We start from the raw sequence: 27,619 nt of genomic DNA on the forward strand, positions 1-27,619 counted from the left end.
GATGTATAAAATTTGAACCTATGGCTTCTTTCCCATTTCTAACATTTATATATGTACTCTTGACCTTTTCTTAATACTTAAAGATTACAATTGCCAGCTTATTGTGTTTCGTAGGTGTTTTTAGAAATCCATCTGGCATACCTTATTACTTAGCTTCATGGTATCCATCCGACCCTCATATTACCCCACGTCCTGGTCAGCGGCCCACCCCCTCTGCTGTGCTGCTCATGTTCTTTAGGGGAAAGCTATCACACTCCCAGCTCCCAGAAGGAGTGGCTCATTGGTCTGATCGAGTTAGCATAGTGCAGTGCCCCCGCCACCTGACCCCAGTTGGGTCACCCAGCCAGCGTAAGGCATGGTTAGAAGAGGGGCATGCACACTCTTTCTGTGAATGTGGATGAGGAAGCAGAAGGATGTGGGCTGTTGACAACCATTTTTTTTAAAGTTTTAATTTAAATTGCAGTGAGTTAGCATACAGTGTAATATTAGTTTTAGGTGTGCGATATAGTGGTTCGGCACTTCTGTACATCACCTGGCGAACTGTTTTTCAACAAAGGAACCAACTCAGGATGAAGCCACCACCAATGAGGAGAGGAGACAAATTTTAAGCCTCTTATTTGGGGACTCCTGAATGGTACACACTAACTTTGGGTTTTAGTGCTCAAATCTGCTGCCGCTTTTTATTTCATTAAAGCTCTTTTAGCTTTAGTAATTCTAACCGTCTACTCTTGGGGGACTTATTTTACGGTCCTTTTTCTAAGCTCTTGAGTAGTGTGCTTAGTCAGTTATTACAGACTTCTTTGATTTCTGATATTTTCACTTCACTGTGTGAAATCTCCTCTGACTCTCACTTTGACCATATTTCACAGGATTTGGTAGGTAGTGACCTCACTGATTCATTTCTATATTGTTTCTAATTTCACGCGACATACATTTTTAAGGAAGATTTTATCCAAACTTTATTATGTAATGTTTGTTTCATGCAGTTGTAGTCATATTTCTTCTTTTATGTGGAAGTAATTCTTGGGGCGCCTGGGGGGCTCATTCGGTTGAGCATCCGACTCTTGGTTTTGGCTCAGGTCATGGTCTTACAGTTTGTGAGATTGAGCTCCATGGCAGGCTCCGTGCTAAGCGTGGAACCCGCTTGGGAAACTCGCTCTCCCTCTCTCTCTGCACCTCCCTGCTCAAAATAAATAGATAAATAAACTTTAAAAAGAATGATTATTTTTTGTATAGAATTTATTTCAAAATATTTTGCAACCCAGACTTTCCACCATATCCTATTAATCTGAAAAAGTGATGGTTTGTTATAACTGGGGATTACACAGGGAACAATTAGGCAAAACTTATCAGTAAATATCGTTGCTAAACCTCATGCTATACTTCTTATTTAATGCAAGGTGTACATAGAAGGGTGCTCTTTAATTTCCTGATGGATTGTTTGGGGGAGGATGGGGACTTCCTTTCTTCTCCGCTATTAAAACTCATATCACAATGTGGATTTAATTACTGTTGTGTTTTGGAACTTATTGGGGTTTTATTTGTGCCTAGTATTTGGTCAGTTTTTAGTGAGTGTTTCATGTGTGTTTGAAATGAAAGCATTGTGTCTTTTGAAACAAAGTTCTAGCCATAACTGCTTGAATCAGGTTTGTTGATCGTATTATTCAGATCCTCTCGACACTTCAGATATCTTATGTCTATATAATCAGTTGATTTCTGAGAGGTTTACCACAAGAGTTAAGATTTCTTTAGGGGCGCCTGGGTGGCTCAGTCGGTTGAGCCTCTGACTTCGGCTCAGGTCACGATCTCGCAGTCTGTGAGTTCGAGCCCTGCGTCGGGCTGTGGGCTGACGGCTCAGAGCCGATTCTGTGTCTCCCTCTCTCTCTGCCCCTCCCCCGCTCATGCTCTGTCTCTCTCTCTGTCAAAAATAAATAAACATTAAAAAAAAAGACTTCTTTTTTCAGTTCTAGCAATTCTTGCTTTCTCTTTCAAAGCTATGTTGCTAAGAGAGCAAAGTACATGTTCACTGTACCATTGTGGTGGCTTATACCCTATCCATATAAAATTTGCCTTTGATGGTATTTGCTTTTTCAAAGATCTGGATCATAGAATCCATTCCTAACTCTGCTGTTCTAACTGATGAGGGGATATATAATTTTATGTTTTGTATATGTTTCCTAAAGGTTTTCCTTGGATTCATTTTAGACCTTTTGTAGTTTCTTGGTTTGAGCATTTAATTCACTTTCATTCTTTGTTATTCAATAATAAATACCTTTAAGATTGTGGATTTGCCTTGAACACACCTAGTAAGTTTTTAACGCATTGCTCTAATTACTAACATTTTTCTAAAGAGTTTATAGAATGTTATTTCTTCAAAATAAGTTAACGAAGTTTATTTTTAAAAACTTCAGATAAGTTGCTCACTCTTGTTATTAAATCTTTGTTTCATTGATTGCATCATGGTATAAAAGTGTGGCCCAAACTGTTCAGCTTTTAGGGAAGTTATTGTGATGTTCTTAGTAGTCTAGTGTGCGGTTGATTTTTATAGAAATTCCATCCCCCAAAGACGGAACTGGAGAAGGCTGTCCCCTACAGGTAGGTTTTTCAGTTTGTCACACAATGCTGATTGACTTTGCTTTCTAGGTTTGATGCAATGTGATCAGTGGACAGAACTCTATGGTGTTATGTAGTCATTGGCATTTTCATCTTTTCCCAACACAAAGTAACTTTCTTTTTCTGTTTGAAGCTTTTGACCTGAATCACATTTGTTTGTTTCTTTCTTTCCTTCTTTCCTTCCTCCTGCCTTTCCTCCTTTCTTAGCTTCACGCCCAGTGTGGAGCCCAACGTGGGGCTTGAACTCACAACCTTGAGATCAAGACCTGAGCTGAGATCGAGAGTCAGACGCTTAACTGACTGAGCCACCCAGGCACCCCCTGAATCACATTTCTAGAGATAAACATTGCCATTTCTATTTTCACTTGTATATACTCACTATATTTTGCCTGTCTTTTTGCTTTCAACTGCTTCGTGTCAGTATGTTTTAGGTGGGTCCCTGATAAGTAGCACATGAGTAGACTTTTTTCCTACCCACTGTAAGATCTTTTACTTTTAAAAGTAGAGGGTTGTATTCACATTGGTAATGATGATAGATATGATGGTCTTCATTGAACTGTCTTATTTTGTTTCATTGATTGATCCCCCCAGAGTATTATTTTCCACAAAGGCAGAAGAGTAGATAGGGTTTTTCTTCTCTGGATTTTCTTTTCTTCCTTTCTTCTCCCCCCCCCCCCCACTCCCTGTTTCCCCCTAGGGTAAATCTGATTGTAGGGATAATCATTTCCTTGATTTTCTGCCATGTGTCTCTGTTTTTGGTTTCATACAGTATGTACCTTTTTGTGTCCGGCTTCTTTCCCTCAGCAGTACGTTGATGGGATTGGCCGTGTTGCTGCGTGTGGTGGTCCACTTTCGTTTGGGTGAATAATTGTGAGCCTCCATCCCGCCTTTTTTTTTTAATTAAAAAAATTGTTTTTGACGTTTATTTATTTTTGAGAGAGCATGAGCAAGCAGGGAGGGGCAGAGAGAGAGGGAGACACAGAATGGGAAGCAGGCTCCAGGCTCTGAGCTGTCAGCACATGGGACCTGACATGGGGCTCGAACCCACGAACTGTCAGGTGCTTAACCGACTGAGCCACCCAGCCGCCCCTTCCATCCCACCTTTGATGGCTGTCGGGTAGCTTCCGGTTGGGGCTCTATCCAGCAGCACTGCCATGAGCTGTCTCTTGGATCTGTCCTGCTGTATCTGTGCATGCCTGTTTGGAGGGCACACAAGCAGAAGGGGACGTGCAGGTTGTGGGGCACATACTTTGCTTTACTGAATGATCCCAGAGTGGGGACAGCAGTGGCCTGGACCATCCCCCTCCCCCAGCAGTGTTGGGAGCAGCTTCGTTACCCTGAGTCCTCGGCAGTAGTGGTGATGGGGTGCGGCAGAAGGGAGTGGTCCTAAAGGACAGTGTGAGGAGCATGGGAGCCCTGGGGAGGGACCTCAGTGGGGTGGTGGGAAGGGGACCCAAGTCATTTATTCTGATGACTCATGAAGACCCAGGCTTACAAGCTGCTTCCTCTTAGAAAGCCACGTTCCACGGCCCCAAACACTGGGCCTCCCTCTACCCAGGAGCTGTTTTCTTGAAAATGCAGAACCTGTGGGAAAAAGGAAAACTCCAGTTCTATTCAGTCACCCACAGCAGGAACTAGCCATCTCCTCCTCAGTGCCTCAGTTTCCACACCTCCTGGGTGCCCTGAAGAGGGTTTCATGAAGGAGATTGGACTGGGCACTGGGGTCCACAGGTGCTGTCATGGGCTCAGGATTGGGCATAGAGGGGCAGCATCAAGACCAAGGCTGAGCCCGGGGGGTACTGTTGTGGGCCAGATGGCAGGTGCTGTCATGGGCTCAGGGTACCAGAGGCATCATTCCAGGGAGGTGCCTAGCAGCAGCCTCTGTTGTGGCCCCAGCGGGACCTTGCCATGACCGCACTGTCTCCTTCTCAGGATCCTGCCGCTGCCCTAGCTGAGTGAGCCCCAAACCCTGGGGCAGAGACCCAGTCCCTGCTACCGTGAATAAACAAACCGTGAGTTCTAGAATTCTCACACAGTAGAGATGCTCTGCCCCACCCTACCCCCACATCCTATTATGAGGGCCAGTGTAGGTCAGGCACCTGCTAGCCATGGCATGTGGGCCAGGAGATCTTCAGAGCCTCACATCTCCATTTTCTTCTGCCAAACTTGGAAATTCCCTCTTTTCAGAAGGTAGGGCTTTTGGGACATGGGAGAGGGGCAGGGGAGGGGGTGTCTTTGCCTGGGTTCTGTCCTCCTTCCTGAATTTGCCCATATCCTGATGGGCACATCCTCACCAGACTGCACAGTGTACCAACTTAGGGGCCCAGATAGTGTCGAAGCACTTCCAGTTGGCAAGGGTGACCATGAACACGAGGGAAATTGGGGAGCAAGCTAACAGACAGGGATCAGATGAGCTTGTTTGGGAGGTGCAATCTAGGAGAACCAGGACTTAGGATGACAATGTGTGAGGTATGAGTGACTGTTCACCCTCTGTAAGGTCTCAACACCCTGTGAGGTGGCCTTTACCAGTGTCTCCATTTCACAACGGGAAACCAAGGCCCAGGAGACTTAGGTGGCTTGTGGAGCCAGGGTTCAATACTGGTTTTCAGTAGACTCTAGCCACTGAGTGTTCCCTGTGTGTGTGATGGTGATGCCGTGTCTATGGTGAGGTTGATCCGCGACACCTCACACCCCGAAACAATCCATCATGGCTCCCCTCTGACTGAACCGCTGTCCTTGGTGCTGGCATCTCCAGGCTGAATCCTGCAAATCCTTTGTAAGGAGGTGGGAGTCTGTGTTTTGGATGTGAGCTCTGAGGAATGTTGTTCCCCGAGCCTGGGGAACACACTGAGGGTGCGGAGTGTGGCGGTGAAGCCCAACCCCGCCCCCTAGGACTGTCACTTTTTAGGTGGTGAGGCTCATTCTGCAGGACCCTGGCTCCACGGGGCCCTCAGCTTTGTGAGAAAGGAGAGGGCAAGCCTCTGGAACTCCTCTTCCCTCCCAAAGTGGAACAGCCCCCATCGGGGCAGGCTGTAATCCGAATCACAAGGTAGCCACGGACCTACCACAGCATGTGAGAAGAGCTGGAAATGCGGCACCCCCTTGGGGGGAAATGGAAAATAGGACAGCAAGCCATTGGATAGGGACATGGGCAAGAGTGGAGTCTTGAGAAAGCAAGGCAGGACAAAACTCAGTGAAGATGTGGGGGCCCGTGGGGAAGACCCTGGTTGAGGGTAAAGGTATTTAGCCGCGGAAGTCTGTGGCAAGGGAGCTGACCATCTACACCTGATGGTACCAGGAGCCCTGGGACATAGCAGAATGAGCCAAAACATCAATGGTGTGTGTGTGTGGGGGGGGGTTTCCTGTGAGGCAGGGCACACCAGATGTTTCCACTAATGTGTCGGGGTCATCATAGGCTATTAACCTTGTCTGTTTATCAGTGGACCCCTCCACCGCCGTCATGGACCCTCCCTAGGCAAGGACAGGCCTTGGTTACTGCTGCTGAGTCCCTGATGCCCTGCTTGGCATTGCACACTGAGCTGCTGAGGGAAACAGACTTTCTGGAATCATGCCAGCTTCTGACGTCATAAACACATGTCTAGCTTTGCCTCCATGAGGATCTGTGACTGCATGTTAGCAGCTTGTTGGCCAGTCCAACCTTGACAGCAGGCTAGATCCAAAAAACCCTTTTTGTTTGTCTTTAATCTTGGTCTCCAACCTTTGCTGCAGAATCTCTCCCTCTCCTGTCCTCGATGTTCAGTTATTAAATACCAGTCCGAGATGGTCCAGTTCAAGATCTCAGTCTTAAACCAGTTCAGCGCAGCTCCCTCTTCTCCCACTCCTGCTGTTGGGGGTGGGGCGGGGCAAGGAGGGTGTTGACAAGCATCTCTACTCACTTTCTCATATGGTCACAGAGAGCACACCTCGGGGAGGTGACCTGCGAAGGCAGGCGCTGGAGTTGTACCAGGCGACACCACTGTCCATTGCTTTCTGACCACAGCCGTAAGCCGTCCTGCTCACTTGTGCCCCATCACTTATCCCTTGACTGGCAACTCGCTCCTCGGATGAGTCTCCTCCTTCACTCCCCTAGCCATCTGCTTGTGTAAACGAGCGGGCAGAGAGAAACCCTGAGGGTGGTGGCCGTCCAGTTCCCATTGTGTGGGGGACTGCTTTAACATGTGGGGCATCTGCTGCCTCTAGGCCTTTGTCATTTGCAGGGCTGTATGCGAAGCCCTTCCCCACATGTGTGGTGGCCAGAATGGGGCTCTCTCTTCCTCGATAGTCTGCTGCCGTGTGCAGTGGTCTTGAGAGTCTGCACAGGCCTGGCATGGCCCCCTTTCTACCTTTTTCCTTAGAGCCCTGGTTCCAGGCCTGTGGTCACACCAACATCGCCTGCAAGATGGTGAAGGGGAAGCTGGTAGAGGTAGGCAAGTGGCCATGGCAGGTGAGCATCCTGTTTCTGGGCGTGTACATCTGCAGCGGCTCCCTCATCCACACTCAGTGGGTCCTCACGGCCGTGCACTGCCTAGAGAGGTCAGTCGGGGTGGCCAGCCGTTCCCAGGGGCTTTGCTTTCTGGCGTGGGGGGTGGTGCCCAGTAGATCTGGGGATCTGGGAGTAGGGGCCTGGCTGGGTTACCCTGTGCTCAGTCTGTGTGTCTGCAACCACGTATGGCCTCACTGCTGGCAATCTGCCTCCTACCTATGGCCCTGTAGATCCAAGGACCCCAAAAAGTACTCCGTGAGGGTGGGAGTCCAGCAGGTCTCAGAAAATGGCACTTGGCTCCTGCTCACTCGCATCGTGATCCACGAGGATTTCCACAACCTCCTATCCCAGGACATTGCCCTCCTGAAGCTCAGGGACCCCATCTCCTGGCTCCCCCCTCATCCACCCTGTCTGCCTACCCGACACCAAATTCAAGCTCTCGCTCGGGACCATGTGCTGGGTGATCGGGTGGGGACATAAAAATGAACAAGGTGAGTAAAGGCAGGCAGAGGTCCCAAGACTGCAGCCTCTTCGGAACACAGCTCTGACGTGGGCTCGTTTGTTCATTCCCTTCTTCACTCGTTCAGTCCCTCAGCGAACATTCCCGAGCACTTACGCTTGCTACACACTATCCTGACCTTTGCTGATAGGAAGAGATCCATAGTGCTCTAGTGTAAAGGACACACATGGGCTATGTGGGCCTCAGTTCCCAGAGTTAAATCCAGTGCCAACCCCTCACCTTGCAGCATGGCAGGGAAATTAATCCTGGGCCACTAATGGGATTCCCTGTCTACAAGTGGCACATGGGCCATGATCTCAGGAAGTGTTGAGGCACTGGACAGCCATCATACATACTTGTTACCTCGAGGCACCAATAATCCCTGGTTGGTGCCACCCTAGAGCCCTAGAATCGAGGAGTGTTTGTGGGATCCTGCCCTCCAGGGGATGGCACATTTTGGGCTCCTGGGTCTTGACACCTTGGCAGGTAGCCGTGGAGCAGGGTTTCACCCTTGTTGAAACCTAAACTATTGCAGTAGTCTCTCCTGGTCCTCATTCAGGGCTTAGATGCTGCTCTGAGCCCCTGGGAGGCTTTTGCTTGGTCTTTCTAAGGAGTTTGGGTGTTTCAAAAGTCAGGCTGTGGGATGGGGCCTTTATAAATCACCATCCCGGGACAGTAGCCCTGTCTCACAACCCTGATGAATGTGGACAACTTCAAGACGGAGATGTGTCAAATAGTTGAAGGGATGATGAGGCAGGATCTCTCTGTCTCTCTCTGTCTCTCTCTGTCTCTCTCTCTGTCTCTTCAGAAACCTCAAGTAGCCCCTACAGTCTTCAGGAGGTGGCCGTCAGGATCGTTAGCAACGGTATCTGCCGTCAGCAGTACCAGTTTCTCTTCTTGAAGAAAGAGAAGTTCATTGGGAAGGACATGCTGTGTGCCTCCTCAGAATTGGGCATGGACTCTTGTCAGGTGTGGGGTGTGTGGCCCAGGGGAGGCAGGGGACTTTCAGGGATCGCGTCTTCCTTCTCACACGGCACTGGGTGACCTGAGGAAGGTCTCCTTTCCTTGGCCTTCAGTTTCCAAGTCTGTAAAATAGGGTGAAAAAACTCCTTGTGCCTGTCCACAATAATGGTAATAATGGCAGTGCTCTTCAGGTCTCTTGGACATTTCTGAACATCAGTCACATGCCCAGATGGGGGCCCGGTACTGGCAGAACTGGTTTTCATAAATGGCATCGTTCCGTAAGCGTGTGTCTGTCTCTTGCATCTTCGGTTCAACATTGTTTTTGAGATTTATCCCTATTGAAAAGTGCAGCTTTCATTCATTAATTGACATCTTGAGCTAGGATATTCTCTTGTGACCATGTCACAATTTATACACTCTATTGTTTATAGCATTGAGGTGGTTTTCAGGGTTTTTTTCATATCACAAACCGCTGCTCTGAATATTCTTACACACATCTCCCTATTTACGTGTTCCAGAATTTCTCGACAGGATGTGTCCTGCAGGGAACTGGGGGGTCATAGGCTGTGCATGCCTTCATCTTTAATAGTTTTTGCTGGGGCGCTGGAGGGCTCAGTTGGTGGAGCATCTGACTCTTGATTCAGCTCAGATCATGATCTCGTGGTTCATGAGTTCAATCCCCACATCAGGCTCTGCACTGACAGCATGGAGCCTGCTTGGGATTCTCTGTCTCTCTCTCTGCCCATTCCCTGCTCTCTCTCTCTCTCAATAGAAAAAAAATATTAAGGGGCGCCTGAGTGGCTCAGTTGGCTGAGTGTCTGACTTTGGCTCAGGTCATGATCTCACGGCTTGTGGGTTCGAGCCCCGCATCAGGCTCTGTGCTGACAGCCTGCTTTGGATTCTGTGTCTCCCTCTCTCTCTGCCCCTAACCTCCTTGCATTCTGTCCCTGTCTCTCTCAGAAAAATAAATAAAACATTAAAAAATTAAAATTGTTACTGCCAATTGTTTTCCAAAGGGATCGTGTTAATCCATATTCTTACATCAGTGTTTGAGAATTCTGCTCCATATTGTTGGCAACATCTTTGGTATTGTCAGACTATAAGACGTTTTCCATCCTGTTAGATGAGAAACAGAGCAATAGTATCCCGTTGTGGCTGCAGCGTGTGTCCCCAGTGGCCAGTGCAGCTATGCATCGCTTCCTGTGTGCATTCTCCATTCGTGACTCTTCTTCTGTGAATCACTGACTCAGCTGTTCTGCACATTTTCTATTGTTTGCCTTTTTCTTTTTATTGTATTTTATATTTTGGATCTTGGTTCCGTGTTCCTTGTGTATATGGCCAATATCTTGTCCCGGTTCTTTAATTTATCTTTTCATTATGTTTACACTGTCCTTTGCTGAGCAGCAGTTTAGATTTTATCGAAGTCAAGACCAGATGGACTTAATATACAGAAAAAAGTATATATATGGAACATTCCATCAAAAAACAAAAGACGGCAGCATACACTTCCTTTTCATGGGCACATACAACATTCTCCAGGAGAGCTTGATCACATGTTAGGCCACAAAGCAAGTTTCAGTGAATTCAAGAAGACCGAAACCCTATCAAGCATCTTTTCTGACCACAACAGTATGAAACTAGAGATCAGTGACGAGAAAAAAAAAAACAAAACCAGAACTGGAGAAAACAGAAATGTGGAGGCTAAACAACACGCTACCAAATAAATAACAGGTCAATGAAGAAATCAAAGAGGAAATTAAAAAATACCTCGAGACAAGTGGAAATGGAAATACAATGGTTCAAATTCTTTGAGATGCAGCAAAAGCAGTTTTTTAAAAAATTTATTAAGTGTTTAATTTTAATTCCAGTATAGTTAACATACAGTGTTATATTAGTTTCAGGTGTACAATATAGTGATTCAACCATTTCATACATCATGACTCAGTGCTCATTATGATAAGTGTACTCTTAATCCCCTTTATCTGTTCCACCCACCCCCCACCCACCTCCCCTCTGACATGTTTTATTTTAAATGAATACCCTCAGTTAAAGTTACCGCTTGTTTCCAACAAGAACATTTTTTCTACTCGAAGCATATTTCAGAATAGATGGTTCTAAAAGATAAATATAAAACATTCCACCCAACAAAAATAGAATACACATTTTCCTCAAGTACACATAGAAGAATCCTCTGGTTAAATCCCACAAAAAGAGACATAATAAATATTACAAATTTAAGAAGACTGAAATCATACCAAGGATAGTTTCCAACCACAGTGGTATAAAACTAAAGATCAACAACGGTAAAACGAAGCTGGAAAATCTACAATGTGTATATTAAATATTTAATATGTAAATATTAACACACTACTGCACAAGCAATGGGCCAAATAAGAAATAAAATGGCAAATTAAAATATGTCTCAAAAGAAAGGAAAATACAATATTCCAAAACCTATGGGATGCAGCAAAAGCAGATGTTAGAGTAAAATTTATGCTATAAATGCTCGTATAAAGAGGAAAAGTTCAAATAAACAACATTACACCACAAGGAACCAGAAAAAGAAGAAACAGCTGAGATTTAGTAGAGGAAGGAGATAAAAAAATCAGAAATAAATAGAGACCGGAATAAACAATAACATAACACTGAAAGTAATGAGCAGTTTTTCCAAAGAAAATAAACAAAATTGGGAATGCTTTAAAAAGCAGTTCTAAGAGGCAAGTTTATAGTAATGCAGGCCTACATCAAGAAACAAAATCTGAGACGATCTAATTTTACACCTGAAGGAACGAGAATAAGAACAAAGGAAGGAATAAGAACAAAGTAGAAGGAAATACTGAATATTGGAGTGATATAAATAAAATAGAGACTGAAGAAACAATAGAAAAGATCAGTGAAACTAAGAGCTGGCTCTTTGAAAATGTAAAATTGATAAACTTTAGCTAGACTTATCAAGGAAATGAGAGAAGACTCAAAATCAGAAATGAAAGAGAAGTTCAACCAACACCACAGAAATACAAAGAAAATGGATAAATTCCTAGAAACATACAATCTTCCAAGAATGAGTCAGGAAGGAAAAAAAAAATTGGAACAGGCTGATTACTAGTAGTGAAAGTGAATCAGTAATCAAAAAACTCCCAACAAACAAAAGTCCAGAACCAGATGGCTTCACAGATGAATTCTATCAAACATTTAAAGAAGAGTTAATACCTATCTTTCTTAAAGTATTCCAAAAAGCTGAGGAGGAAAGAACGGTTCCAAATTTATTCTACAAGGCCAGCACTACCCTGATACTAAAACCGGACAAAGACACTATAAAAAAAGAAAATTACAGACCAATAGCCCTGATGAAAATAGAAGCAAAAATCCTCAACAAAATATTAGCAAACTGAATTCAAAAATACAGGAAAAGGATCATTCACCTGATCAAGTGGATTTGTTCCAGGGATGCAAACATGGTTCAGTATCTGCAAATCAATCAACATGATATACCACATTAATGAATGGAGGATAAAAATCATATGATCATCTCAACAGATGTAGAAAAAGCATTTGACAAAATTCAACATCCATTCATGGTAAAAACTCTTAGCAAAGTGTGTATAGAGGGAAGATACCTTAACATAATAGAGACCATATATGACAAACCCACAGCACATCCTACTCAGTGGTGAGAAGCAGAAAGCTTTTCCTCTAAGGTCAGGAATGACAAGGATGTTCACTTGCCAATTTATTTATTTTTTATTTTTAAAAATTTCACCTGGTTTTTACTTTATCTTGCTGCTTTTATGCAGCAGAGTACTGAAGATTAGCCACAGCAATCAGACAAACAAAAGAAATAAAAGGCATCCAAATTAGTAAGGAAAAAATAAAACTGTCACTATACGCAGATGATATGATGCTACATATAGAAACTCCTAAAGACTCCACCAAAAAACTATTAGAGCTAATAAAGAAATTCAGTAAAGTTACAGGATACAAAATATGAAGAAATATGTTGCATTTCTATACACTAAAAATGAAGTAGCAGAAGGAAATTAAGAGAACAGCTCCATTTATCATTGCATCAAAAAGAATAAAATACCCAGGAATAGATTTAACCAAAGGTAAAAGACTTGTACTCTGAAAACTATAAGACACTGATGAAAGAAACTGAAAATAACACAAATAAATGGAAAGATATACCATGCTCATGGACTGGGAGAATTAATCATTAAAATGTCCATACTATCCAAAGCAATCTACAGATCTGATGCAATCCCTATCAAAATACCAATAGTAATTTTTGCAGAATTAGAATAAAAAATACTAAAATTTGTATAAAACCACAAAAGATCCAGAATGGACAAAGCAGTCTTGAGAAAGAAGAAAAAACTGGAGGTATCACAATCCCAGATTTCAGGCTATACTACAAAGCTAGAGTAATCAAAAGAATATGGTACTGAAACAAAAATAGATACAAATCAATAGTTAATCCAAGGAGGCAAGAATATACCATGGGGAAGACTGTCCCTTCAATAAATAATGTTGGGAAAACCAAACAGCTACATGCAAAAGAATGAAACTTGACCACTTTCTTACAACATACACAAAAATGAGCCCCAAATGGATTAAAGATCTAAAGGTAAGACCCCAAGCCATAAAACTCCTAAAAGAAAACATAGGCAGTAAACTCTTGCACATCAGTCTTAGCAATTTGTTGTTGAATCTGCCCCCTCAGGCAAAGCCAACAAAAGCAAAACAAAATTAAGGCACTTGGGACTACATCAAACTAAAAAAACTTCTCACAGCAAAGGAAAACATCAACAAAACGATAAGGCAACCTACTGAATGTGAGAAGGTATTTGCAAATGATATTTTTGAGAAAGGGTTGGTAACCAAAATATGTAAAGAACTCATACAACTCAACACCAAAAACCAAAACCAAAAACCCACCCCCAAAAAAAACCCTGCAAAAAACTCAGTCTGATTTAAAAAATGAGCAGAAGACCTGAATAGACATTTTTTTCCAAAGAAGACATACAGATGGCTAACAGACACATGAAAAGATGCTCAACATCACTCATCATCAGGGAAATACAAGTCAAAACCACGATGAGATACTGCCTCACACGTGTCAGAATGGCTAAAATCAACAACATAAGAAACAACAGGTGTTGGCAAGGATGTGGAGAAAGTGGAACCCTCTTGCACCATTGGTGGGAATGCAAACTGGTGCAGCCACTGTGGAAATAAGTATGGAGTTTCCTCAAGAAGTTAAAAATAGAGCTACTCTATGATTCATTAATTCTCCTGCTGGGCATTTATCTGAAGATACTAATTTGAAAAGACATATGCCTCCCTATGTTTATTGCAGCATTATTTACAATAGCCGAGATACGGAAGCAGCCCAAGTGTCCATCCATAGATGAATAGATAAAGAAGACATCCAATGTAGTTTTGGACTTTTTAATTTTCTTTTAAAGCTTATTTTGAGAGAAAGAGAGCACGTGTGAGTGGGGGAGGGGCAGAGAGAGAAGGAGAGAGAGAATCCCAAGCTGACTCTGCACTGTCAGCATGGAGCCCTATGCCGGGCTCGAACTCACAGACCTTGAGACCATGACCTGAGCCAAAATCAAGAGCCTCACACTTAACTGACGGAGCCACCCAGGCACCCCTTACTTTTTTCTTTTCTAATACAAGTATTTAAGGCTACAAATTCCCCTCTTAGTAAATGCTTTAGCCTAATGCCACATATTTTAATATGTAGCATTTTTACTGTTATCCGGCTCTAAATATTTTCTATAATTCCCATTCTTATTTCATTTTGACCCATGACTTATTTAGAAGTGTGTTTTTTTGATTTTCAAATACATGTGTACTTATTTGTTTTGTTAATGATTTCCAACCCAATTTCTGTGTGGTCATAAAATAGGCTCTATGGCGATACCAGTTAAATGGAATATGTTGTAACTTGCCTGGCAGCCTGGTATGCAGTTAAGTTTTAAACATTTATTTCATTATTATTTATTTCTATTAATTTTTCTTCTGCTTCCTTTGGGCTTGATTTGGTTTTCTTTTTCTGTCTTCTTGGACAAAAGGATTTACCCTTTCTAGTTTTGCATTTGAAGTATTTAAAACCATAAAATCATCTTTTTTAAAAAATTTTATTTATTTTGAGAGAGAGAGAGAGAGAGAGAGAAAGGGACAGAGAGGGAGAGAGAGAATCTCAAGTAGGCTCCACACTGCCTGTGCAGAGCCTGGCATGGGACTTGATCTTATGATCATGACCTGAGCCGAAATCGAGAGTTAGACGCTTAACTGAGCCACCCAGGTGCCCAAAACTTATCTTTTAACTAAACGTTGGTTTCACTCTTAAATTCTGTACTGTTGTGAATTCAATTATCACTACCTTACTTAAGAATATATACATAGAGTGTGATTTGAAAGGAAATGGATGCATTGCCTTTAAAAAGTAGTACATAAATGCAAAAATTAGAAAATGAGACTCTCCTATAATCAAACTCTCCAGAAATTTCCACCCTAAGTTATTTAGCTTCTATCCTTAACATTTCTTTTCTATACATATATGAAACCCTAAATAAGTTTTAGGGTTGTTTTCTAGTTTTTATTTATTTCTAACTTTTTTAATATTTATTTTTGAGAGAGACAGAGACAGAGAGCAAGCGGGGGAGGGGCAAAGACACACACACACACACACACACACACACACACACGCACAGAATCTGAAGTAGGCTCCAGGCTCTGAGCTGTAAGCACAGAGGCCAACACGGGACTCAAACCCACAAACCGTGAGATCATGACCCGAACGAAGCTGGACGCTTAGCCAACTGAGCCACCCAGGCGCCCCTCTAGTTTTTATTTTTAATGAAAGATTGTATTATAATTTTATTCAACTTTTTTACTTTCACTTGAAATAGATCTTGGACTGTCTTGGACTATCTATATAAATGCCTTCCATTCTCGTTGAATACTGAATAGTAATTCTTTCATATTGCTGTGTCATGATCTATTTAGCCATTCTACTGATAGACATCTGAACTCATTTCAATATTTTTCTGCCATGCTAGAGTAAAAATCTTTGTTCATAGATCTTTGCACATCTGTTCAAGTATTTCTCTAAAATAAATTTTTAGAAGTGTAATTACAAGAGCAGTTGTATGCACATTTAACATTTTAAGAGATACAGACAAATTAGCCTCCTCAAATATTTTGACCCATTTACACTAATACCAACAGTATTTGAGTGCCCTTTTCTTTACATCATCATCAGCATTAGGCATTATTTTTATTTTAACTTTTGTTCCTCTGGGAGACTAAAACTTTTATTTTTGCTTTAATTTCACGAAATCAAGCAATTTTGTAAATTGCCGGTGCAACAGGATATTAAATAGGAAGTTTCAGTGAAGTCATCAAAATACAGTATGTATCAGGGTTCAAAGATAGTTGTGTGACATTCCACTATGTGTACATACCAAAGGGTCAAGAGAGTAGGGTGGGAGGTGATTTTATGAGGAGGATTTCTCTGGAAAGAGCTGCTCCCGTGTGCTCACCCTTCCCCCTTTAAGGGATGGGGGTGGGGTGTCAGATCTCCTGGGAGGGGTTTCAACAAGATCATTCAGGGAGTGTGATATGTGCCCACTCAGGGGCAGAGTCAGCTGTCAATCTGCTCAAGACCCAGAGAGCAGGAAGTACCTGGGGGATAAGCTGGTTTTCTTGTTTCCCCACCCTCCAGCTTTAACTCTGGCAGGTTCAGGAAACAGGTTAGCAAGATGGGGTTGGAGCGGTTGCTGAAGGGAAGGAGCAGGAAGGGAGGGGGGGGGAGAGGGGAGCGGATCTGGCTTCCTCCTTCCCAGGCGTCCAAAAGCCTTAGACAGCAGTGGGGAAAAGTTCTTACTTTAAATCAAGTCTGGCGTTGTAATTATTGTGTGGGAACGCATATTCTGATTTCTGAACTGAGATATGTTTATGTGACAGTGTCCTCATAGCGCCTATGATTACATTAATCACAGGGAGCAAAACCTTCTGGTTCTGCCCAAGTGTTTACCCAGGGTCAGAGAAAGAACTCACCTTCTAAATCAATTGTAAAATGACCAAGGGAGTCTAGATAAAGATGCTTGCTGTGTTCAGTGTACCATTTACACTTTTCCCTGCCATTGGCTCATGATTTTCTATTAAACTACTTTTGTTTTTATTGATTTGTCAACACTCTGGATATTATATGCTGTAGTAATTATCAGGAAGGAGCATCATGTCTTTTCAACTTAATTTAAAATGGTGTATATATATATATATATATATATATATGTGTATCTATACACACACACACACACACATACATACATATACACATACACGTATGGGGAAAGATTATAAAACAAATATGGTACAACATGAACAATTAATAAATCTGGGTAAAAATATTATACTTGCAACTTCTCTGTGAGTCTCAAATTATTTCAAAATAAAAAAGTTATTAAAAACTTTGGGAACTGGAAATTTCAACCATTTATAACATGGTTCACAATATTTTGCCCTATTTGTCCATCATTTGCCTTTTTTCAGTGTGGATTTTTTTTTTTTCCATAGAGTCATTTAAAATTTTATCATTATTTCCCTTGATGATAGTGATTTTTGTGCTATGCTTAGAAGTACCTTTCCCACCCTAAGATAAATTATTCACTCATACGTGTTCTCAATTCTTTTCTTTAAATATTTTAATTTTGTTTCATCTGGAAGGTCGAGAGAAGGCATCCATTTTATTTTTCTCCAAACATAGCCAGTTATGTAAATTATCTTTTATTGAATGCTTTTAATGTGTTTTGGGGCAATGAATAGAAATGCCCCCTTTAGGGGCGCCTGGGTGGCGCAGTCGGTTAAGCGTCCGACTTCAGCCAGGTCACGATCTCGCAGTCCGTGAGTTCGAGCCCCGCGTCAGGCTCTGGGCTGATGGCTCAGAGCCTGGAGCCTGTTTCCGATTCTGTGTCTCCCTCTCTCTCTTCCCCTCCCCCGTTCATGCTCTGTCTCTCTCTGTCCCAAAAATAAATTAAAAAAAAAAAAAAAAGAAATGCCCCCTTTAGGTGAGCCTGGCAGGCTCAGAAGAGTGTGAGACTCTTTGTTTTATTTTTTAATTTTTAATGCATATTTATTTTTGAGAGAGAAAGGGAGACAGCGCGTGAACGGGGGACAGAGCGTGAGTGGGGAGGGGCAGAGAGAGAGGGAGACACAGAATCTGTGTCAGCACAGAGCCTAAGAGCCCGTTGTGGGTCTCCAATTCACAAACCATGAGATCATGACCTGAGCCGAAGTCAGATGCTCAACCGACTGAGCCACCCAGGTGCCCCGAGCATCCAGCTCTTGATTTCAGCTCAGGGTCGTGGGATTGAGCCCTGTATCAGGCCCTGCATTGAGCCCTGAGTGTGGAGCCTGCCTGGAATTCTCTTTCTCCCTCTGCCCTTCTCCCTGGCTCGCACTTGCTCTCTCTCTCTCTAAAATATAAAACAAAGTTCCTTTTTAAAAAAAAAGGCACAGTGTCTCCTGGAAGACAGACTAATTGTTCTGAAATAATAGTTCTTACACTGTAGTAGACAAGAAAAATAAGAAGTACACATGTTGAAAAGAAGGAGGTAAATTGATTACTGTTTATAGATGATGGTCTCTGGACCTACAAAATTAAAGAGAATCAACTAGATCCAGAAAGGATGCTTGTTACAAGGTAAATACACACACACACACATACACACACACACACACACACACACTATATATATATATATATATATATATACACACACACACATTTGTAAATATATATATTTACCTTGTATATATATGTATTGTAAATATATATATATATTTACCTTGTATATATACATATTGTAAATATATATATTTAAATATATATATATTTACCTTGTATATATACATATTGTAAATATATATATTTAAATATATATATATTTACCTTGTATATATATACATGTATTTGTATATACATATACGTATATATTGTGTATATATATATTACCTTATAATATATTTACCTTGTGTATATATATACATATATATAGTATGTGTATACATAAATATATAGAAATATATATAATGTATATATATAAATATGTATATATAAATGTATATATATTTAAGCAGAAAATATAATGAAAGAAAACATATTGCTCACAGCAGACATACAAAACACATAAGCATATACTTAAGCAGCATCAGGCAGTAACTATATGGAGAAAGCTGTAAACCCCTCGCTCTAGACAGAAAGAAATAGAACAAAATAGTCTATTTTCCCTAAGTTAATCTATTAATTTCCACCAACATTGCCACATGATTTTCTTTTTGACATTATTCTAAAATTGTTCAGTTGGAATGAACGTGGGAGAACAGCCAGGCAAATTCTTTAAAAGGAGGATAATGAAGGAGGACTTGCCTTACCACATACAAAAGAAAAACAAGAATTCAAAAGCTACAATAATTTAAGAGTGGTGTTGGCAAAGGAATGAGACTGCAAGAGGCAGAAACAGACCAAAACAAGATGGGAATGTAGGATATAATAAAGGGGGCATTTCTTTTTTCTCTCTCTTTTTTTTTAAGGTTTTATTTTTAAGTGGTCTCTATACTCACTGTGGGGCTCAAACTCACAACCCTGAGATCAAGAGTTGCACACTCTTGGGGCACCTGGGTGGCTCAGTCAGTTAAGCATCCGACTTCGGCTCAGGTCACGATCTCACGGTTTGTGAGTTCAAGCCCCGCATCGGGCTCTCGGGCTCTGTGCTGACACAGATTCTGTGTCTCCCTCTCTCTCTGCCCCTCCCCCGTTCATGCTCCATCTCTTTCTCTCTCTTCAAAAATAAATCAACATTAAAAAAAATAAAAATAAAATAGAGTTGGATGCTCAACCGACTGAGCCACCCAGCATCCCATATGCCATTTTGTTTTAAGTTTGTTTCTTGTTCAACAGCATAAACCTGGATGCTGTTTTTGTTGGTACATCTGGGAGAATATCCTTTAATCCATTTACCAAAAAGAATGTTGGGTTTTGTTCCCCCACCTTGCCTTTTGGGTTGATTTTGTTTTCCACTCCACCTTTCTGCTGTTGGTTTGCAATTTGTCATGTCTCAATTTCAGTCTGCTATCGGTCACCTTGCATTTTCCGTGCTCATATTTAACATTTAATACTAATATATGAACATCCAGAGTTCATTGGCATCTTCAGCTTCCTCCTCAGCAGGATGAGACCTTCCTTTCATTTTCACTTTCTTCACTTCCATCCCCAGACTCATCCTCTTGTTGAAAAGGGTGAGCTGAGCTCTTCTGTTCTACCTAAGAGTTTTTAGTTGACTCTCTGGGGCTTTCCAGGCCTACACTCCTATGAGCTGCCATTAGCAATGATGTTGCCTCTTTTATTTCCACGATATTTACTTTTTTCATTGCCTTGGGCACTTCTCCTCTGAGCGACCTGGAATGGAGCTGTGTTTTTTCTTGTTGCCGACCTTCTTGGACGCGCTTCTCACACTTGATCATGAAGCGTGGTGCTCATCTGGCATATGGGATGTGCTGAGTCAGCTCCATGAACAGATTCCCTCAGATCTGTGTCCCCTGCGTGCAGGATCGCCCTCCCCGCTCATGGTGTACTTTTTTTTTCCTTCATAGGTCGGATTCAGATTTATAATGTCTTGTTTTAGAACGTGTTTCATTTGTTCCTTCATCCAACAGACACCCCGTGCTGGGCCCTGGGCCAGGCACAGGACAGTGTGGGTGCAGGGCCCAGGAAGGGTACTGGCCTGGGAAGGGAGTGTCCCGTGGGGCACCATCCACACAGCACGACCCACACGGCCTTTGTGTTTTGTCTTCTTCCTCCAGTGAGGCTGGGCTCCTTTCAAAGGCGTGTTGAGAAAGGCACCCCCTGTATCAAGGCATAGAATCAAGACTACGCTTCCCTTGAAAAATATTAGTCCATGTTCTGGAACATTTGAAAAACGTACATTACCTGCTCCTTGAATGCCGGGGAGAAGTTACCCAGGAAACCACGTGGGCCTGTTTTCCTTTGAGGGGTAGTTTGTGGACAGTATTTCAAGTTGTTTTGCCCATGGTTATTGGACTTACATGATTTGCATTTTCTTAGAAATTACTCATTTCATCCAGAATTTAAATACGTAAAGAGGAAGTTACATTCTTCAGATTCTGAGGGAGTGTATTTTCCCTGGATGCAGTTCTAGCCTCTTTTCTACTCATGCCACAAAGTATTTGCATCGCCTTCTCTTTCTGTTTTTCTTGGAAAGATTTACAAGGTGCTAATCAATTTTGTTGTTTAAAAAAATTTTTTTTAGTGTTTATTTTTTGAGAGAGAGTCAGAGCGTGAGCAGGGGAGAGGCAGAGAGAGAGGGAGACTCAGAATCTGAAGCAGGCTCCAGGCTCTGAGCTGTCAGCACAGAGCCCAACGCGGGGCTCGAACTCACAGACCTCAAGATCATGACCTGAGCCGAAGTCAGACGCTCAACCGACTGAGCCACCCGCCCTCCCCCTATTTTGTTGTTTTTGAAGAATGACCTCTTGATTTAACTTCTCAAGGCTATGATTTTCTGCTTTCTAATGCATGAATGTTCTCCTTTTTGTCTTTATTAATTCCTTTTCTAGTGTCTTGAGCTGAATGTGCAGGGATACATAATTGATGATAATAATGAATAACTTAGTTTCATTCTCTCTTGTTCGGTAAAAATATTTAGACTGGGACTCTTCGTGTGCAGTTCAGGCCCCTATCCCCCGGACTTTGCCACATGTGGTATTCTTTTTGCCCTACACAACAATCGTGGATTTTAATTCTGTTTTTACTTGAACATTTTTGAAAATTAACTTTTCCTTTGATGGGGTAGTTCCCATTTTGTTATGGGCTCTGGTTTTATTTCATTGTGGTAAGAGAATGTCCATTTTTGAGATTTCTCTCTCTCTCCACTATTCTGAGTTCTCTTTTTCTCTGAGCTCCCAGAGTCCAGTAAATCTCTCTTGGGGAACGGCCCTCACGTTATCATTAGCTTGATTATCAGCGTCTTGATTTTCCCCTTCATCTTTCATATTCTTGCCCTGCAAAGGCACCTACTCAAATCTCTTTCTTACATCTCTTTAAAGATGTCTGCGTCTCTGAAAAATGCATAGTGTTGCTGAATGTGTATTTTAACTTGCATAAATGATATTGTGCTACATATCCCCTCCCGTATTTATTTGCTGAGGAGTCTCAATTTGTTAGAGAATCCACGTGAAACGGTTTTATTTTTTCAAGTCACTCCCCTCCACATGTCCTATGTCAAAGCTTCTTCCCTCCCCCAAACATCATTTGGGGCAGAGTATACAGTTTTCAGTCACTTTTAGTTACTATACGCCCTGTCTGATTACAAGTCTCGATTTAAAAATCAATTTGATTTAAACCTTGCCAAGTTCGTCCACATCTCCCTCCTCCGGTGCTCCTGGGGGATGAGGGGTTCCCTGCCTTGCCAAACTGTCAGGGAGCTGGCAACTGGAGTGGACACTCTTGTGTCTCCCTCAACTCGTTTTCTACCTCAGCTTTTTTTTTTTTTAACTCTTTTTTTTAAGTTTATTTATTTTGAGAGAGAGAGAGAGAGAGAGAGAGCGAGCATGAGAGGGCATGTGCACAAGCCGGGCAGGAGAAAGGGAGAGAATCCCAAGCAGGCTCCACACCAGTGCCCTGGAGCTTGACGTGGGCTCAATCTCACAAGCCATGAAATCATGACCTGAGCTGAAACCAAGAGTCAGACGCTCAACTGACCGAGCCACCCAGGTGCCCCATTTCCCCCCAATTCTATATGCATGATCACTGCTTCCCCATCCCCTCACTTTCAATCCGCATGCATCTTTCAATCTGAAATGAGTCTCTTGTAGGCAGTATACAGATGGCTCTTGTTTTTTTTGTCTGTTCCGTCACTGAATGTGACAGAGCATTTAGTCCACTTACATTCTAAGTAATTAGTGGTAGCTGTGTATGCGTTGCCATTTCGTTAACTTGTTTTATGATTTTTGTAGTTCTCTGATTTTTTTCTTACTCTCTTCTCTCACAGTTTGCTGGCTTTTAGATATGCTTGGCTTCCTTTCTTTTTGTTTTTTGCATATCTATGACCAGTTTTTGATGTGTGTGTGCCATTAGAGTCGTATGTAACATCTTCTGCATATAGCAGTCTATATGAAGTTGATGGTTACCTAAGTTTGAACCCATTCTTTCTTCTTCTCCCCGCTAGCACCCCACATTTTAGGTAGATGGTGTCATACTTTACATCCTTTTATTTAGTGAGTCCCTTGACTGATTTTCATAGATATAGTTTTTACTGCTTTTGTGGTTCCTACTTTTCTTACTCCTGCTTATGGTCTTTCCTTTCCACTTAAAACATCCCCTTTAACATTTCGTATAGGGCTGGCTTGGTGGTCCACCCCCATCAACCTTCAGTTTGTTCTCTGTATTTAAGAGTCTCTGATGGTTTGCCTCCCTCTCTGTTGGTAACTATTTTTTTCTTTCCCTTCCCCCATGGTCTTCTGTTAAGTTTCTCAACTTCCACATGTGAGTGAAATCATATGATATTTGTCTTTCTCTGACTGACTTATTTCACTTAGCATAACACCCTCCAGTTCCATTCATGATGTTGCAAACGGCAAGATTTAATTCTTTTTCATTGCCTAGTGGTAGTCCATTGTATGTATATACCACATCTTCTTCTTTTTTTTTAATGTTTACTTATTTTTGAGAGGTATAGAGACAGTGCACGAGCAGGGAACGGGCAGAGAGAGAGGGAGACACAGAATCCGAAGCAGGCTCCAGGCTTCGAGCTGTCAGCACAGAGCCTGACATGGGGCTTGAACTCATGATCCACGTGATCATGACCTGAGCCGAAGTTGGTTGCTCAACCGACTGAGCCACCCAGGGGCCCCGATACCACATCATTCATTAGTTGATGGACATTTGGGCTCTTTCCATAATTTGGCTATTGTTGATAGCGCTGCTATAAACATTGGGGTGCATGATCCCCTGTGAATCAGCATTCCTGTATCCTTTGGATAGATTCCTAGTGGTGCTATCGTTGGGTTGTAGGGTAATTGTATTTTTAATTTTTTGAGGAACCTCCACACTGTTTTCCAGAGTGACTGCACCAGTTTGCATGCCCACCAACAATGCAAGAGGGTTCCATTTTCTCCACATCCTCATCACCATCTGTTGTTTCCTGAGTTGTTAACTTTAGCCACTCTGACTGGTGTGAGGTGGTATCTCAATGTGGTTTTGATTTGTATTTCCCTGATGATGAGTGATGTTGAGCATCTTTTCATGTGTCTGTTGGCCACTTGTATTTTTCTCTCTCCTGTTCAGCTTGATTGCTTTCCATAATTCTGTCCTCCAGGTCACTGATCCATTCTTCTGCTTCCTCTAGTCTACTATTAATTCCCTCTAATGTATTTTTAATTCCATTTATTTGAGTTTTTTTTTAATCTCTGATGGATTCTTTTTTGTTTTCTGTCTCTTTGTTGAGGGGGTCACTGGGGTCCTCCAATCTTTTGTCAAGTCCAATGAGTATCTTTATGACCATTACTTTGAATTCTCTATCAGACATATTATCTCTATTTTGTGTAGCTCCCTTGCTGTGATTTTGTCCTCCTGTTCTTTCACTTGGGACATATTCCTCTGTTTCCTCATTTTGTCTAACTCTCTGTGTCTGTTTCTTTGTGTTAGGAAAGTCAGCTGTGTCTCCTGTTCTTGAAAGTAGCAAACTTATGAAGAAGAGGTCCTGTTGTGCCCTGCACTGCAATATCCCCTGTTCACCAGAAGCTGGCACTTCAGGGGTGTCCCCTATGTGTGTTGTGTGCACCCTACTGTTGTGGCTGAGCCATGTTTGCCTTCAGTCCAGTCACCTGCAATGGCCCTCTTTGCCTGTTGTGGGTAGGGTTTGGTCTCTGTGTTGTTAGTGGGTCAGTCTGGGGCTGCCTTCAGCTTGAGTTGAGTCAGTCCAGGCGTTTGCAAGAACTGTGGTAGCACTGAATCGCTGGGTATTTTCCCTGTGTCATCCCCTGAAAACTTTCATCAGTGGGTGGGGCCTGCTGTCAGATCAGATGTCTGCCCTCAGTCCACTGCTGGGACCGCTGATGGACTGGTATGTGTGGTTATCTTCCCCTCTCCCTGGGGCAGGAGTCACCTTGGAGTGGTACTGGCACCCTGCTAGGCTGTGGCACTGCTTTGGATTGTCTCCTGCCAAGGGCGTGTTGGAGGGAGTGTGTCTATAGGAGAATGTGATGTGGGGTGCCCAATGCCGGCAAGGGCTGTGCTCATCACTGCAGGAGGATGAGCTGTGGCTGCCTGGGAAAACTGCTGAGGCCAGCTGGGATAGAGGGGGCGTGTCCATAGGAGAATGCAGGGGTGAATGCAGGGGTTTGCACCTAGTTTGCAAACTAGGTGGAGAGTGTTCTCAATGAGCTGGTTCCTGCAGGTGTCTGTATATCTAGGCTGGGGGGTAGGAGAGGCAGGCGGCACCTGCCAGCCCTTTTGTTCCTGGAGAAGTCTCCCAAAGATCCCTGCCCCTCCAGCACACACTCTGAGATTAGTAAGTACGTCTCCTTTTCATATACCCTAGGTGTTTTTTAAGCTGCTCCTTCTGTGCTGTATCTCCCTGGCTGTTTGTTATGCCATCTCTTTAAGAGCAAAGACTCAGTTTCCTATTACCCTCTGGCTCTCCCAGAGCTGAGCCACTGATTTTTAAAGTTCTATTAAGCTCTACTGCTTGCAAGAACCAACAAAGTTAGGCCCCTCTAGTTTTCAAAGCCAAATGTATGAGGATGATTCATTTTCCCAGTGGGGATCCCCTATGCCTGGGGTGCCTGGTGTGGGGTCTGCTCCTCTCCCTGCCCTGCACCTGTGGCATCCCTTCCTCCCATAGACAGTATTGCAGGTCAGTTTGGCTCCTGACTGGCTGTCCACCCTTCCTACCCTCTTCAAGGTGACCTTTTCTCTGCATTTAGCTGTGGTGAGTCTGTTCTGCCAGGCTTTGGGTCATTTTCTGGTTTATTTACTCTGATGTGGGTGTTCTCTCGGTGTATCCATGGGACGAGGTGAGCCCAGGATCCTCCTACTCTCATCACCTTCCCCAGAAGTCTCCCAAGTCTCTTTCTCTGTTTGTTACTGTTCAGGGTGTCCTTACATATACTAAATATTGACCTCTAGTTGGTTTTAGACCGAATAAATGCCCTATCTTAATCCATCATCTATCTTCAATGAGATATGGTGTCCTTCACTGAACAGTCATAAATTTGATGTACTTAAGCCCAACACATCTCCCTTCTTCAAGTTTGTGGGTTTTGAGTCTTATGTAATTTTTAAAAAATGTTTATTTTTGAGAGAGAGAGAGAGAGAGAGAGAGAGAGAGAATGAGTGGGGGAGGGGCAGAGAGAGAGGGAGACACGGAATCCGAAGCAGGCTCCAGGCTCTGAGCTGTCGGCACAGAGCCTGACGCGGGGCTCGAACTCACGGACCGTGAGATCATGACTTGAGCCGAAGTCAGATGCTTAACCGACTGAGCCACCCAGGCGCCCCGAGTTTTGTTTTAAAACATATGCTTCGGGGTGCCGGGTGGCTCAGTCGGTTAAGCGTCCGACTTTGGCTCAGGTCATGATCTCACGGTCCGTGAGTTCGAGCCCCGCGTCGGGCTCTGTGCCGACAGCTCAGAGCCTAGAGCCTGCTTCGGATTCCTTGTCTCCCTCTCTCTCTGCCCCTCCCCCACTCATGCTCTGTCTCTTTCACTCTCAAAAATGAATAAATGTTAAAAAAAATTTTTAAAAACCATATGCTTCATCTTAAGTCAAAGTCATGATCCTACATGTTTTTAATGAGCTTTACCTTTTTAACTTTTCACATTGAGGGTTTTAATTCCTCTGAGGTTTTGTTATGGCAGGCAGGACCCAAGTTCATTTTTCTTCATCAGTTTTCCCACCATTACAAGAGACCACCTTTCCCAGAACTTTCTGGAACATGTGCCACATCTCCTCACATGCAGACATCAGGTTGGCTCTCCATTGCATGATTGGTCAATTTTCCTATTTTTATGTCAGTGCCAGTTTCTGTAATCACAGCTTTGAAATATATCTAACTCTCTGCTAGGTCAAATCTACCACCAGCCGGACTCTCCAATTTGCTCTTTTTTCTCAGACCTGTCATGGAATTCATGGCCCAGTGTCCTTCCATATCAACTTTAGAATGCTTTGCACAACAAGGTGGGGGCTGGTTTGCATTTCAAACCGCTCACTCTGCAAGCAGGAGTATAGGAAGGAAGGTGGTCAAGGGCAACACCTTGGAGGCCTCCCACGAGTTAAGGAAGGACAGAGGTAGAGGACCCGGGGTTTCTGGTCAGAGAGGTCGCAGGAGAAGGGAGAGAGGCCAGTGTGGTCCTGAGCCAGGGCCCCGGTGCCGAGCTTCTGTGCCACAGAGCAGGCTCATAGCCATGTGACCAGGGACAGCACTTGCCTAATGCAGCTCATGCTAAGCCTATGGCCCAGGAAGGTGTGAATTTCGGCAGGGCCTGCAGCGAGGCTCTCCCTTCCTGCCGCCTCCCTCACGTCTCCCCCCTCCCCTCCACAGGCTAACTCTGGCAGCCCCCTCGTGTGTCAGGTGAACAACTCCTGGATCCAGGTGGGGGTGGTGAGCTGGAGCTTTCGCTGCAACCGGCGACGCTTCCCAAGCATCTATACCAGCACCCCCCACTTCACCTACTGGATCCAGAAGCAGATCAGTGACATGAGGTTCATCAGCAGGGCCAGCGCTGCCTTCCTGAGCCCGGTCACTGGCCACATCCTGCTGGTGTCCTTGGGCTCCATGTGGCTCCTGTGAGCGGTGTTTCCAGGGCAGGCCCGCCCGGAGGCCACTTCTTCCTCCCTCCGTCTGCCCTCAGGAGAAGTGGAGACCCAGGGGACACGTGACATCAGGGCAGAGCGCCCTTGGGGGAGGGTCCAAGAGCTGCTGTGTTCAGAGTTGTTCAATGAAGATGCTCTTGAGTTTTGCGCCACAGAAATCA

At 43.4% G+C, this 27,619-nt stretch overlaps 1 protein-coding gene across 1 annotated transcript; it reads left to right on the forward strand.

The window, feature by feature from the left end:
• The first annotated feature begins 3,613 nt into the window (after nucleotides 1–3,613).
• LOC112853027 (putative serine protease 46) lies at nucleotides 3,614–27,619 on the forward strand. Its single transcript, XM_025916592.2, is given in 6 exon segments — nucleotides 3,614–4,803; nucleotides 6,969–7,146; nucleotides 7,327–7,486; nucleotides 7,488–7,587; nucleotides 8,404–8,564; nucleotides 27,187–27,619. Coding segments are annotated over 6 exon segments (930 nt in total). The 5' UTR covers nucleotides 3,614–4,721; the 3' UTR covers nucleotides 27,436–27,619.

Source organism: Puma concolor, chromosome A2, assembly GCF_028749965.1.
Source record: "Puma concolor isolate L17-30 chromosome A2, mPumCon1.1.hap2, whole genome shotgun sequence".
NCBI lineage: Eukaryota > Metazoa > Chordata > Mammalia > Carnivora > Felidae > Puma > Puma concolor.